The 15739-nt window shown below is 40.0% G+C and overlaps 1 protein-coding gene and 2 pseudogenes across 5 annotated transcripts in view; 2 read left to right on the forward strand and 1 right to left on the reverse strand.

Annotated features, from left to right (window-relative positions):
- The window catches only part of hycc2 (hyccin PI4KA lipid kinase complex subunit 2), a 65923-nt gene that overhangs the window by 13088 nt on the left and 37096 nt on the right, over window positions 1–15739 (forward strand). For 4 of the 5 annotated variants that reach the window (XM_088352362.1, XM_088352364.1, XM_088352361.1 and 1 more), the window contains 4 exons: window positions 8852–8928; window positions 12359–12426; window positions 12981–13082; window positions 14773–14952. In XM_088352362.1, the coding sequence (XP_088208488.1) occupies window positions 12376–12426; window positions 12981–13082; window positions 14773–14952 (333 nt within the window). In that variant the 5' untranslated portion in view covers window positions 8852–8928; window positions 12359–12375. The remainder of the gene's footprint in view (window positions 1–8851; window positions 8929–12358; window positions 12427–12980; window positions 13083–14772; window positions 14953–15739) is intronic. The other variant, XM_088352363.1, reaches the window with a different exon arrangement.
- On the forward strand, window positions 1971–2116 carry LOC148353221 (5.8S ribosomal RNA; annotated as a pseudogene).
- On the reverse strand, window positions 5244–5362 carry LOC148353222 (U2 spliceosomal RNA; annotated as a pseudogene).

Genomic DNA, 15739 nt, shown 5'->3' on the forward strand with positions numbered 1-15739 from the left:
CACTATCGGCACTATGGTATGGTAAAATACTATACGTAGCCATAATACAATACAACTTTTACTTATATCTGTACATTCGAGGAAACTGTACATTCGAGGAAACTGTGCGGGTCAGATGTATCGACATTTCGTTCTGTATACACGTGTACTAGAATGACAATAAAGTAGATCTGTATCTGAATCTGAATCTGAATACTGATGGCAGATGGAAAACAGCGATGTCATATACATGCAATGAATGTTATAAGTAGATTTATAGTAAACTTAATTTTAAAGTGTTGTTCTGTTATATATTCTGATTATCAAGCCATAATACTTTGCAACAATGTTTTTTTGTGATTAGTCTTATTGTGTTTCAAGTTGTGAAAATGGGACCGGCAACTTTATGGCCGGGCAGGCAACTTTATGGCCGGGCAGGCAACGTTTCAGAGTTGTCTGCCATGGTGTCCGGTAACTTTTTGTCATGAGTTTCAGACACTGTTAATGCGACTGGAGAAAGTGGCTTTGAAAGTCTTTAAAGTAGTGATTGAATTTGGCCATGATTAGGTGTACGAACACTGTTCTCTGCTAATGTATGCTAAGAGTATTGTCCATTGTGTGTTAGTATGAAACTACATGCAACATTTTCTCTTTGTCATTCTCAGAATTCAGACAGTATGCTGCTGGTGGTGTTGACACCGGCTCTCTGCATGTATGTTGTCTAATTGGTGGAACTCTGATTATGTGTGTGTGTGTGTGTGCGTGTGCGTGTGCGCGCGCGTGCGTGCGAGCGAGCGAAGCAATGTGTTCCAACACGGACCCATCCCAGCACGTCTGGCCCTACAGCAGCGGTTGCTAATTTTAGTCCTGCCTGTCTGAACGCCTCAATTCCCCTCCCTTGTCCTATGTGCGTTGAGAGAAGGATTACGCTTAGAGTAGAGACAATTCCTCCGGCAATCTGCATCACACATTTAACATCGCTGTAGGTTTTAAGGGCTGCAATTAACAAGTATTTTAATTGTGACTAGTCACCGACTATCAAAGTGATTAGTCGTATAAACGGATAATTCATTTTTTCTTTGACCCTTATTTTTTGTTAGGGGCTCCAGTGACCCGTTTCAGGGTTATAAAATGTCATATTGAGGAGTCATAAATTAAAATTAAAATGGGAATATATGGTTAGGAATGCATGTGTTTGTTAGAATGAAGCATTACCTATATTGAGCGATACACCTTCCTTTTTAGTGGTCAGGACTGAGTCAAAAAATTGACCCACCAACAACAGTTTGTGGTGCGAATTCCTAACACAACATGAGGGTTAAATTTCGCATCAAGTCAATTTATTTATGTGGCAAATGATAAAAACCCAAGAATAATGGGTATAATGATACATTTTTTATTGTATATACAGTAATCCTTTTGTTAGTACGGGGGCCAGAAACCCTGTGAAAAGTGAAAATCTGCGAAGTAGCGACACCCCCGTTTTATAAAAGCGCCCCCTAGGGGGAGCATAACGTCCATGCCGACTGAGAGTATTCAAACAAGACAAAAACTATTGATCTACAAATAACACAGAATTGCAGTTGAATGAATGGTCTCTATTTTCTTTGTTTAATTAATAAATTCCTTTTTAATGTAATGAGCCGCTAAGATACTAGCTTTTTTTCAGTTTATTTTGTTGAATTACGTTGACTTGTGCACCCGCCCCACCCTAGCTGTTAGGCTGGTGTATGCTGTCAGTCAATCGTGATCGGGCTACCCCCATAACTTCCTAGTAGCGCGGTGCGACGACAGGCGGCCGTCCGCGTGCGTCGGGCGAAAGGCGGCGGACGTGCGCGTGACCCCCGTAACTGTGTCGGTGTCGTGCGTATCGTGCCCGAAAGTACCCGCGCTGCGGGTTAGGGTCTTGCGACCGAACGGCACCCGTGGTAAAAACCCTGTCGTGAATTTCTCCGATCGTCCCGGGCGGACGTAAAATCGCCCAGCTGTACGACTCTTAGCGGTGGATCACTCGGCACGTGTGTCGATGAAGAACGCAGCTAGCTGCGAGAACTAATGTGATTTGCAGCTACAATTGGCTGGCAACCAGTTCAGGGTGTCCCCTGCCCACTGCCCGGAGATGGCTGGGATGGGCTCCAGCCCCCCGCGACCCTAATAAGGATAGGCGGTGCAGATAATGAGATGACATTTATTTTTTCACTTTTAGCGGGTGGTTTTGCTCCTCATTAACCGGGTCTAAAAAAATAATAATTAAAACAAATTTTAAAATTTTTTTTTTTTTTTAAAGTGCGCCGTTACTTAGCGGATTTTCACATATCGCGGGTGGTTTTGGTCCCCATTAACTGCGATAAACGAGGTCTTACTGTATATGTAAATTTACGAGACAGAGATGATATTGGCTGTTACGCATGCACAGCAGAAATCTAGCAATGCCTTTCTCTGTTGGAAAAACGTTTCTTGTGACAATTGTCGACAGTGAAATATATTATTGACTATTTCTATCATCAATTTTTGTCGACTGTCAACTAATTGTTGCAGATGTTTTTTGCCATTTACACACTCTTGCTGCACAAGAGCAGTATAAATTCCCCCTGCCCACATGTCTCTTTTTATGTCCTCAGGGGAGAATCATTGACTTATCGACTGCGTTTTACTGTCTGGCAATGACCTTTGCTCAACCCACCTTCAGCTGCTTGTGGTTTAGACTCTGTACCTGTCTTCGTAGTCTATTTGTCTCTTGAATAATAAACACTAATACCTCTAGTATATACTGTGCAATTTTCTGTTCATAAAGTTATTTCTATTCCAACCCAATTTACCTTTGAGTGGCTGGTTTTCAGCATGTTTAAGAGTTGCTCTAAGGGCGGGGATTGAAGCAGTCAGATTCACTGTGGTATTAGTAGGTAATCCTCCTTTCTAGGGAAAGTGTTTGGAGGAACTGTCGGTGTGCGGGTGTTCCTCGAAGACCTACTGCAAATAATCAAGCATGGAGAAAGATTAGAATCGTGCTTTCCTCTGATTACAGGAATACTGGTAGTTCCATGCATATTCGTGTTTCCTTGATATGAAAATCCACTTTGTTTGGATATTCACTTCGGGAAAAAAGGCAGTCTAAAGTGGTGCAAGCCGGCACAGAACTTGCTCACACTCAATAATTCATGGTTGGGTGAGCTAGGATGACCTTGGGGAGAAATGGCAATGTTGGACTACTGAAACTAGGCACTGCTCATTTGGCTTTTTAGCATAGTCTATTTGGTTAAAATGGCAAAAGGTTGGGAAGTTGGAAAAAATGTTTTATTTTTTTGTGTCCAACGATAGTCTTCAATCTGATCCGTTTGCCTTCAAACGAGGGACAAAGATAATGTAGTAAAAATGTTTCCTTATTATCACGGCTATTTCAATAAGACATGGTACTTTCTGGTTGATTTTTGACATGCTGCTTTTGCATGAATTTGTCTGGACTAAGGTATGTAATGGCAATTGCGGCTTTTCCTTCAAAAGATACAAAACCTAGTAGGTACTATTTATTAAAGTTGTTTAGCTGAGCTTTAATACATGCTCACTCAGAAGCTTATGGTGACAAACCACAATAAGCCCTTTGCTGCAGCTCCCCATTCTCATTCTTCATCATTCTTCAGAGTTTCTTTTTTATATATATATATATATATATATATATATATATATATATTTGGCAGTAAAGCAATGTACGGTGTTTTCCGTATCAAAAGGTCCACCCCTGACAAATAGTGTTCTGCGATATAGCTTTCATATATAAGGCACACAGGACTATAAAGCGCACAGACTTAAAACTACCATAAATTCCGGACTACTGTATAGAGCGCACCTGATTATAAGCCGCATCCACCACATTTTAAGAGGATAACCGCTTTTGTACTTACACAAGCTGCACCTGTATATAAGCCGCATGCGCCCACATTAAAACATGTAACACAATCACGAAATTAACCCAAGCCCGACTTTGAGTCCCGCAATTTTTTTTTTTTTGGTTTGAACAAATTTATTGCCATTAATAACAGCAAACAAACAATGTGAGGTTTGAACAACCCCTCTCGACAATCTTAACAGCAATCAAGCATATTCACAATTTCGTTATGTCTGACAATATTATGTTTTAACATTTTTTCCTGACATTTTTAACATCTTTGTTAGTGTCAATAGATCTGTCCAGGCCAAAGTCCCGCGATTGTTTTTTGGTCTGGACAAATCCATTGACACCAACAGCAGCAAACAAACAATGTGACGTTCGAAGGAGGTCCAGATGGCGTCCTTGATGGCGGCGAGAGTGAGCCAGTCCTTGCTGGCAAGTCCGGGAATTTTCCTAGGTGGCCGGCCATTGCCCACAGGTCTTTGGCAGCGCTGCACTCACAAAAAAGGTGCCTCACCGATTCCTGGGCGCCACAGCCAGGTCGAGGGCATGTCGAAATCGCTGACATTCCTCGGTGGTGCATTACGGCTCTGACTGGGAGAACCTCATGAGTCACCATCTTCTAACAGCCGCCAGCGGCGCTCTGTGGTTTAGACTCTGTACCTGTCTTCGTAGTCTATTTGTCTCTTGAATAATAAACACTAATACCTCTAGTATATACTGTGCAACTTTCTGTTCATAAAGTTATTTCTATTCCAACCCAATTTACCTTTGAGTGGCTGGTTTTCAGCATGTTTAAGAGTTGCTCTAAGTTGACAATTAGTTGACAGTCGACAAGTCCCGTTGTCTGTTTGGTAGGGCAGGATGATTCACGTTGCTCCAAACCGTTTTAGGTTCGCCAAACGCAAGCCCCCGCACAGGACTCACTGTTGCTCGCTCTTGCACAATAGCAATAAGGGCCCTGTGGTTTTGTAAAGTGTGACATTCTTGTTTCGAAATCAAATTTCTTTAAAAAGTCCAGAATAAAGAGATGTGTTGGCGGCAAGTTAAAGGAAACTGGAATCAAATTATTGTTTGGTACAAGCTTTAGCTTCCGCAAGTACGAGCCCATCCAGAACCGGCTCATCGCTTGACTTTTCGGGTTGTTTGGTGGGCCCATAGCGTTTTGGAAGTGGAGGGAGACATATTTGCTTCCCAGGAAAAGCTGGAGGTCAGGCGGGGGGGGTTTTGTAGAGGTTTATTTTTCTATATTCTTTATCAATTATCCATTATCCGTTATCGGCCAAATCATATTACGCTACAAAGCCAAGGGGCCAAGACACTTGCTCACAGCCAAGAGGCTGACAAGGTCCTAGCCACAGAGCCAAGTAGCGATCATTGCGAATGCACCGTTCCTGGGGGTACTGCAATAACGGGCCGATGCGTGGAGTGGACAGAGCAAGCTCTTATTCCATCTCCCAATTGCAAAAATCAAACTTACAGTTCCGAAACAGGGTTAGGGTTACAAATGCAGAACTATGGAGGCACTCCTTTGAAGTACACAGTCCAAAACAACAGCCGGCAAATTGAACGTGTAATGATACCGGTACTTAAGATATGACGCAGACCTGCAGAGTCCGGGTCCCGTTGAAAAAAAATGTATATTTCCAAAGGTAATAAGTCTCTAAAATAAATACATTACAAAAATATACAGTTGCAAATACATATTATACATGGTTACACATATTTACAAAGAAAGACGGTACACCGAGAGAGTTTTCAAAGCTTTAATAATAATATTATAACTTTCATCCCAAACCGTGTCTGTGAAGGGTAGCAAAACGTTACTAGCAACACACTCGCAACATAAGGAAACGGGTCTGTTAAAAAAAATACGATACTTGTAAAAATCATGGTAAACCGTGCTCATCTTCCTCCTTATAACTGACGTAATTAAAGTCGTCTTCCCCAGTATGGGAAAGAGACTTTGTCACATAGACGTCTTCCAACGCTCCTTTATTCAAAAACACGCCAGCAAGACACTCGCATATATTCCACCGGTCTAAATCTTACCTTTTGTACTCGAGCGCCGCTGGCGGCTGTTAGAAGAAATACTTAAATTGGCCGCATCACTGAATAAGCTGCAGGGTTGAACATTTGGGAAAAAAGTAGCGGCTTATAGTCCGGAATTTACGGTACATTAAGTGTTGCATATAAAAAATACATTTAAATAACAACATTAACATACACTCAAAAGACCGCTCTGTACAGTATGTTTCTTAAAGGAAGAACAGTTCCGTTATGCAGTATCTTTTCACAATACTTCAAACAAGAGTATGAAATGTTGTACAAAATGTTGTACAAAGCGTCAGCATACAAAAAAACTTCATTCAAGTGATCACTATACATTTTATACTCACCAACAATTATCGTCCAAAGCAACAACAAAAGAGGATTTTCAATGTGCGTTCAAAAGTTGGCGCCTGAGCTGCGGTCTAAGTTGTCTTTTATTTTCTGTTAGCCACAAACAATTTACATTTTATTCACAAGAGGGCATTTAATGACCACATGTTCCTCAAAGGCAAAACAGTTACTGTCGTTATCCATTTCCAATTGTATCCACCGTATTTTCCGGTATATAAGGCGCACCACATTAAAAGGCATATTTTCACATTTCTGGCCGATAAGGGTTTTTTAGATTAAGCTAATAGTCCAAGAAATACGGTAACTTGGTTATTTGAAATTGAATACATACTAGTTATCCTATATACACACTCTGTGGTGGATTTAGTAGGGTTCTAGATGGACTGGGCTGAGTTGGGCACATATGCGGGAGTGATGAATGCATCTGTTGTGTGTTTATAGACCAGGGCTATTGTAGATTTCTAATTGCATCAATTATGTTCAAGACAGTTGTTTTAAATGGAAAACATTTATCTTGCCAGTCTATCAATTCAATACAATAATAATACATTGTGTCTTCTGAAGTCCAATAGCTGGCTTTGCTCCAAACATGCACAATATTTACCTTTTTTAATGCTATTGTAATTTGGGTTTTATGTCTTGTAAACAGGATGGGTTGGTGCTTTGCCTGTACTTTGCAAAAAGTGCTTCAGACAATGAGACAATTTTCTATGTTGTGGGAGTAGCCTTACTAAGGAAGTGTTCTTATTGTCGTCTGTTGGATCATATTAAAGTGTCTGCTATATTCAGGTAATATAACTGACAACCTGTTGGTTTGCTAAAAACTGAACTGGGAAGACTGCTTTCCATTATATATATATATATATATATATATATATATATATATATTAGCGTTGGTGCTGACTTGAACATACCGTACAACAGAATGTTTTCCCCACGGTTAAACCATTATGAATATTTCACAGCTGATTTTGGTTAATTTGTGAGACTCTGATATGAATGGAAACTGCTGGTATGAAAGGTTTAATTGAATTTGATCCACAACATGATGCACATCTATACGGCTTTGTATCATCACGTTTTAAATAATAAATGTTTTAATTCTCGTTCATGTCTTAATGTCTTGACTCATTCAATGCCAGACATTTCCCTCAAATCAGAAGTGCGTGTGCCAGCCAATTTTTCCCATTTTGACTCATCTTTTGAAGGCTTACAGAAAATTTAGTTCTGTAGCTATATAGGCATAGGACATATCAAAATAAAGCTTCAACCCTCATCTTTCATTCGAAAAACATGTTTCGCGCTTTCACCATTGTTTTGTGTTTATGGAAAGCATTGTTAAGATATTGTATGTATCACATATGTGCAAAAAAGGGAGGCAAAAGTTCAGATTGAAATGTATCCTTTCACAAAAATCTGTTTTTCTCTGAAGTTTATTGGAAACAAGTATTTTCAAGAAACTTAGCAATGTTCAATGCTTGTTTACTAAACAATGGTAAAAGATAGAAACCTATGCCTGTAAAACTAAATTTGTCAAAATGGAAAAAAATTGGTTGACACCGGCTCTCCTGATTTGAGAAAAACTTCTGTCATTGAATTGGTTCAGACTGTGCAGTACACTGCGATACAATAAGAATCCGTCCTGAGGTGTGCATAGCATATTACAATTACGTATACAGTATTGTAGGATTGGATACATGGTGATCCGTAGCCAATGCGTTCCGAACCCCTATTACCTCTGATACAAACATAATTATAACAAAATAATATAAAGTAAGTACTATTTATGTGTATTATATGTGTACATGATTAAATAGCGTAATAAATAAATAGAAAGTACATGTAAAGAAAAAATTACCTCTTATGTGACCTGACCTCATCTGGTCGAGTGGCATACCAGTTGGATGCAGAGGAGGAAAAGGCAACAACAGATAAAAAATGAAACGTTTTAATACTCCCACCTGCAAGGACTGGCATGCCTTTTGAAGATTTCCTTGCTTTAATCACATCCTTATTCCTTAAAATTATCCCGACCGTTGATAGGTTGCATCTATGGCTGCAACCTTTGTTCCCATGGTTATCATGTTTTTGCTTCCCTTTTTGGCATCACTTCAAGCCCTGCAAGAGGTATCTATCTATCTATCTATCTATATCGTCATTTTCATGATGCCTTGATGCGTACCAATGCGGAACAGTTTTTTATGAAGCTGCTCGATAGCAGACAGGCCCTTTGGAGACAAAGTACAATCATTGCAAAGTTTACATTTTCCTAGTATTTGGACACACAAAATAATTTTTTGTTAATGTGGTATAAGAGGGAAATTGCCGTTAAGAGGGTCCGAAAAATATCTTATTTTACACAATAAAGTGAAAACCTGGTAAAGGTTGATCACCATATACTAGGGATTCTACGGTATTTGTATACAGCTAAATGATCAATTCAGTGTTTGTGAGTGGTGTGTATTACATCATTTGAAATGAAAAGGCATTTTTCCCCTTGTTGTACTCACCACTAGTGTATCCAGCACTTTAATAATGTATGTAAAATATGTTCAATGTTGATTATGTCTTCTCTTGTCTTAGGTGACCCTCAAGAATGTCTGACATAGTTGAAAACCTTTCGTCTCTCTCTGCGGAGATTTGAGTTGCCGCTTCCTGAGGTAAGAAGTCAGAGGCCTAAAATATGTGCATAATTTTTTCTTGTAGCTAACCTGTCTGAGTTAAGGGCCCGGTCACACAGCCGTTTGCGTCTGATTCACGACCAGAAATTTCTGCCAGTGAAGCAGACGCTGTTGGACGCTTTGAGATCGCCATACAGACGAGATACAGCCGTGCTTTACACGCGGCAAGAAATTCACACGCGGTTGGCCGCACGAAAAAGTTTTGCGCTGCTCAAAACTTTAGACCACGGGTAACCGCTGGCGGCACACGTGGTACACACGCGGATATGACGCGGCCAGGGCGTGGTTACACGCGGGTAGGACGCGGAATTTTAGCGGGTAATCGCGGGTGGAGCACGGTCATAGCACGTTTGTTCTGCGCCTGTATCGCGGCGTTATCACGTGAATTACCGTGTGTAACGCATGTGACGGGCAAACGCCTTTCTCCGCGTATATTCAGCGCGATTTGCCGAGCACACGTCAGTTGTGCTCGAGACGTCAAGGGGTGAACATGGATCCCCGTCACCGTAGTGACCTCGTCTTAATCCATTTTTATTTCTTGACATTTCTTTTCATTTCATAACAAGATAATAAAATAAAAATGAAAAACTATTACAATAATAACATATTGGCTTCTTCTTCGGTGCCATAGCTTGAAATCTTTATCTTCACGGGACTGTGTCTTGAGCGGTTATGATTTCTACAGCCCGGCTCAGCAGCTTTTATACCCGTGGTCCACACGCGGAAAGGACATTGAACTGACGCGATGAGGAAGCGGAACAGTCGCCGGCGTCTGTTTTGCGGGCATACCACGGATGAATAGCGGATTGGCCAATTTTGCGCATTTTCTACCGCGGGCAACCACGGGCAAAAAAAAAAAATCGCAAAATTTTACCCGCGATACAGACGCAAAAGGCTGTGTGACCGGGCCCTAAAAGGCATTCTCTACCCAGGTACAAGTATACCGAAATCTACTTTCCTAATCAAATATGAGTTTATGCTGTCACCATTTGATCCATTGCAAATGTACCACTTTTCAATTAGGAAATAGATTACCAGTAGATAAGAATGTATGAGGTTGAATATTTCATTTTAACACAGAACTATAAATTAAATATGATCCAAAATATTATAACCAGATTTATGCATGATCGACCTATCCATCTTGTTTTTTTTCATGCCAATATATTAATAATAAAAATAATTTCCTTTGTATTGTCATTCCGTGTAACAATGTATTAATTAATATTTTAGATATTCAATTTACACTCGTCCATTCTTCCAGGATTTTCTTCCATGAATGTCACTGGAAAGCTATATTTAAAACATACCCATAAGTTACTTAATTCCATGGTTTTTCCTTTAGTACTAAATATCACCTGCTGGCTCTGTCTTTTAAAATCTCTGGGATTTTTTTAAATTAAACTTTAAAAGCTGTCTTCACAAGTGTCTTTTGGAAACAGACATACTTTAATCGAATGTTATCTGCTTTTTCTAAAAGGAAAGAATTCCCAATCTCTCAGAAAAGACAAAAAATGGAAGCCTTTGGTTGCTACAAGAACAGAATTGAGTACAACTAGTCATGCTTGATGCATCTTAATTCTGGCATGTAAAATACATCAGTGGGTAAACTTAAACAGGCGTGGGTTTTTTCTTATGATCTTGGAAAAAAAAAATTGGACTGCCCATATGGATGCCCTGGTGATGATTCTTATCCATTGATGCATGGTGACAGGTGAGGTCAGCACATTATGTAACGGTGTGGCTCACGCCATGCAATGAGTCACTATCCTTTCTCATCTCATCTCATTAGCCGTACCGCTTATCCTCATTAGGGTCGCAGGGGGGCTGGAGCCCATCCCAGCCATCTCCGGGCAGTGGGCAGGGGACACCCTGAACTGGTTGCCAGCCAATCGCAGGGCACACAGGGACAGACAACTCATTCGCTCATTCACACCTAGGGACAATTTGGACCGGCCAATTCACCTGAAATGCATGTTTTTGGAACGTGGGAGGAAACCGGAGTGCCCGGAGGAAACCCACGCAAGCACGGGGAGAACATACAAACTCCGCACAGGAAGTCTGGAGCTGGATTTGAACCCACGACAGGTTCCCATGACATGAACTGTGCCGCACAAGCGCTAACCACTGCGCCGCCGTGCTGCCCTACTATCCTTCTATTTCATTATTAGGTGTTATAAGAAATTAAATATAAATGGCAAGAATTTCTCGAAAGAGGCAAAAATTTATGTCAAATTACTCATGTAGCCAACCCCTTTTGTACTTATAGTGGGAGCAGTGTGATTTATTTCTGTGGCTTGTGCTTGATGTTTTATCTTATTTCTATTGTCTAACAGAGTTTTAACAATGTTAAAACTGCATTGAAAACTAGTGTTAAACACCATTGGTTTAATCATTTTTCAAACGGTTTCAATCATACAACATTAACAAGCAGTCGTAGTTGTGTAATATTTCAAATGTGTTTTTTTCAGACACAGGTAAATATCATTTTCCATACAGTAATCGATCGTTATTGTAGTTAATTGGGACAATAACAACTATCGTATGAAAGCACAGAATTGCAGTTGAATGAATGGTCTTTATTGTGATTATACAAAAGTACAATGAAATTGGAGGGCTTCTCCTTTCAGTGTAAGAAAGCAATTTAGAAACCGTCTGGCTAGCTGCACGCCAGCATCGGGTATCATTGAGTTGAACTAGGTCTCCGTGATGGTTGAAATATAAACGCCCTGAATGTAGTGTTTTCCCACGTCTTGTAGCTTTAGGTCATCCATCAAGGGTAATGGCTGTGGTGTTGGAGAGATACAGGCTTCGCAGGTGAAGCTTGTCGGAGTTGTTACTTAGCTTTGTTGCAGTAGGCAGGGCCTGTGGCGCCGCTATTGCCTTCGCTTCTGACACCGACTCAGTCTCTTACCAGACCCGATAACAATCCATGGAGCAGCCGCTAGTGATTACGATGTCTTTGCTTGCTTTCTGACTTTCTTTAGAGTCCGGTTTAATATATAGATTGCTTTATAATGTAATGAGCTGCTGAAACTCTTGCCGTGCTTTGGGTTTGTTTTGTTGGACAAATTGATTTGTGCGCCTACCCACCCAGGTTGTTTGACTGACGGCATACACAAGTCTATCACTGTCGGCACACAGACAGTCACACTTACCCAACACACAAAGCCCTCCTTAACCTATAATACAATTTACTGTGTGCTGTCTGCTGAAGAACAATATGCATGTTACGTTGATATCAATGACAATAAAAACAATTCAATTCAAAATCTGCCAAGCAGTGAACGAGCAATAATTGAAGTGCAAAGAAACAAGTTGACTCTGTAATAACATAATATTGACTAATAGGCATTTTAATTAAGTCAAGAGAATTATTAAATTAATGTCTTCCTCATTCTGTCCACAGGCAGCTGTCTAAGAAGGATGCTGAGTTCAGAACGCGGAGTTGTTGAGGAATGGCTCTCAGAATTCAAGGTTAGTGTTCTGATTCACTTTCACGTAACATACGCAGACAATTTGGCCAAGATTATTCTGTGAATGGAAATTTGTAAACATGTACATACGTTATCATAAATTATATTATAAGTACGGTATAAAAGATGTATGCTGAACAAGAGGTAAAGAAAAAAAAGTGTGTTGTTGTCAGCAGGAAAAATGCAAAGAAATGCTTAATAGAAGGCATGACTCATTGTGTGAGAAGCCACACTCGTAGAAAAGGTTTATTCTGCCTTCTTCAAATTCAATGTCAAGAGCCCTTTTTCTTGAGAGGATTTATTGGTCTCTCTGTGGCCAATTATCGTATACCGTCAGTGATTTTTTTTTTCATTTTTTTCAGAATATTTTTTACAATTTCAGCATTAAAAGGTAATTATTCATTGGCATTATACAGCCCACCCACACAGTGGGAAAATAATATGGAGTGTTTAACTGATTTGATGTCAGGGATTGGAGTAGCCTATTAGTTGATTCTCACCGTTTTTGTATATTAATAGTGATGATAATTGTATTTTTTTTCTACTTTTACCTAGTCTTTACCTGAAACCCAACTCTCAAGTTATGCCGCCAGCATTCACTTGAAGAAATCCTTGGTACCAGCACTGTACAGGGTCATTCAGGACGCTGGCAACGAGGTAATGCAATATTTTTAAAAATCAACCATAAAAACAGCAATGTAGAAAATATGTTTTTGACATTTTATGGGTTTAATTGAAAGTTTTCAGTAAGAAGATATGAATGTAGAAAGCACAATTATGTTATTTACTCTTTTAGAGATACCACTATTTTCCCTTAATTTCATTAAGGCAAGGTTCGTACTGGTGCCTGAAATCCTTGAAAATGCTCGAATTTGAATGTGTGTTCAAGTATTGAAGTATTTGAATTTAGGGTAAAGTCCTTGTAAATTCTCAAAATGGTTGCTATGTTTCTCAGCAAGTTTGCTAAAAAATGACCCAGACTCTGGTGGCTTCGCTTTGCCATTGCATTTCTTCGTCTCTCTTGACTAACTGCAGCTTGCATTAGTTTGTATGGCATGATCTGTTCCAACACCTGTATTTCCTGTGGTGTGTCTTGGGCAAGTACAGCCTGGTGGCTCCCGTCCCTCTCCAGGCCAACATATTTTTCCGCAATCAATCTATCTTATATGCCTATAATACTATTAATGACAACTCCATTAGAGTTTGTTGTTGTATCTACATTGGTTAATTTTTTAGCCAAATCAAATGTCTCTAATTGGATTATTTATAAAATAAAATCAACAAAAATGTTTTTGGGTGGACTTAGTGTTACGCCATATTCACCTCGTACAGTTTTTTGTTTGTGTGGCGCAAAGACAATCTTTAATAAAAGGCAATAGAAACTCAGTGATGTAGAACTCTAATTTTACACTTATGATTCAGTGGCAGAATCCAATTATCCTGGCGGCTTTCTTTATTACTGCTTCTTCATGGTCAAATTTAATATCAACCAACCACGGGTATAAAATTAATTCTGAAACTCAACTCTGCCCGTGCATCCCCAATAATGATCTGATGGAGAGAGTAAGTGGTTCCTACGCATTTAATAAATGCATAGGTGTCAATCATTTGTCAGGCTAAAATAGTTGTGTAATGTGTTTCTTTGATTAAAGGACCAAACAGCACAATTCGGTTATGTCTTTTACAAACATTTTGATTTTCATAACCGTATTTTTCAGACTATAAGCCGCAACTAAAACCCTCCAATTTGACCAGAAATTGAACGTGCGCCTTAAAATCGCCCTATTTCCGGGTCACAATTGGAAATGCGTTCTGTATAGTGAAATGATCTGCATTTATATAGCGCTTTTCAAGTCAATGACTTCCCAAAGCGCTTTACAATGTGCTCCACATTTCCCAATAGCGGCCTTGCAGCCACGTAAGGCGCTAACCTGCTTATTGGGGGTATTAGGGGTTCAGTGTCTTACCCAAGGACACTTCGACATGTAACATGGACGAGCCGGGATTCGAACTGGGATCCCTTGATCCCAAGACGAGCGCTCTATCTCCTGAGCTACTATTAGTTGAAATTTTTTTGATAGTTGGACCAGGGGTGCGACTTATATTCCGGTTCAACTTATGTGTGAAATTATTAACGCATTTTATATAATTTCAAATGTTATTTTTACACCGCAAGAGAAAAGGATATCACAAGACTATTATTCGGTGGGGCTGCTTTTTGTGCAGAATATATGGTTTATGCTCAAACTGGTTAAAAGAGCAACCCAATTTTCAACCCCATCAGATCAGCGCTTCAACGGTATACCTGGTTTGTATGCTTTTACTCTTATCCTTTTTGTTCATTTAGCTATTGGAACCAGTCTGTCACCAGCTGTTCGAGCTGTACCGCAGCTCCGAGCAGCGCCTGCGGCGATTCACATTGCAATTTCTGCCTGAGCTGGTGTGGGTGTATCTTCGAGTCACAGCGAGCAGAGACCGCCAGAGCAATGGCTGCATTGAGGCCCTCCTCCTTGGCATCTACAACCTGGTGGGTGTCACTATGCTCTAGCAAGATCCATCCGAAGCTTTACTTCGATCATTTTGCAGGGTCTTTATTAAGTCCTGTCTATGTATAGCAGGGGTCCCAACATTTTCTATACAGGACCTTCTTAATGTCATGGCCCAAGGGCAGCAATAAACATGTTTTTAATTTTTTCTAAAATATTATAACGGTACAGTAATTCCTTGGTCATTACAGTAATTGGAAACCAAACCCCCTCCACGAAAAGTGAAAATCCGCAAAGTAGCGTTGCACCTTCATAAAAGCCCGCAAGGTTCAAATTTGCCTCGAGATGACGTCTTCACCGGCTAAGAGTATACTACTGTACAAAATAGAAAGTATAGATTTACAAAAAAAAAAACAAGAGATAGATAGATAGATACTTAATTCATCCCAGCAGGGAAATTCACATTTCCAGCAGCATCCCTTCGCTGAGAACAATACAATAATAAAGCAAAAGGAATAGAATATACAAATACCCAATATGACGTGCTAATACCCACTGTAGCGTGTTGTATAGAGTATTTAAATAGTGCTACATATAATACACACTGCAATAAAAGTACGGTAATATGCAATGTAGGGGGTGTGGTTTAATGTGGGCCTTTACTCCGCCTGGTGGAGTTAAAGAGCCTCATGGCATGAGGAAAAAAAATATCTCTTCAGTCTGTCCGTGGTACAAGACAGTGACAGCAGTCTGCCGCTGAAGCTGCTCTTCTGTCTGGATATAATGCTGTGTAGTGGATGTGATGAATTGTCCATGATTGACCGCAGC

The sequence above is a fragment of the Urocampus carinirostris genome, chromosome 14 (genome assembly GCF_059441175.1).
Source record: "Urocampus carinirostris isolate Australia breed hairy pipefish chromosome 14, RoL_Ucar_1.0, whole genome shotgun sequence".
Classification (NCBI taxonomy): Eukaryota; Metazoa; Chordata; class Actinopteri; order Syngnathiformes; family Syngnathidae; genus Urocampus; species Urocampus carinirostris.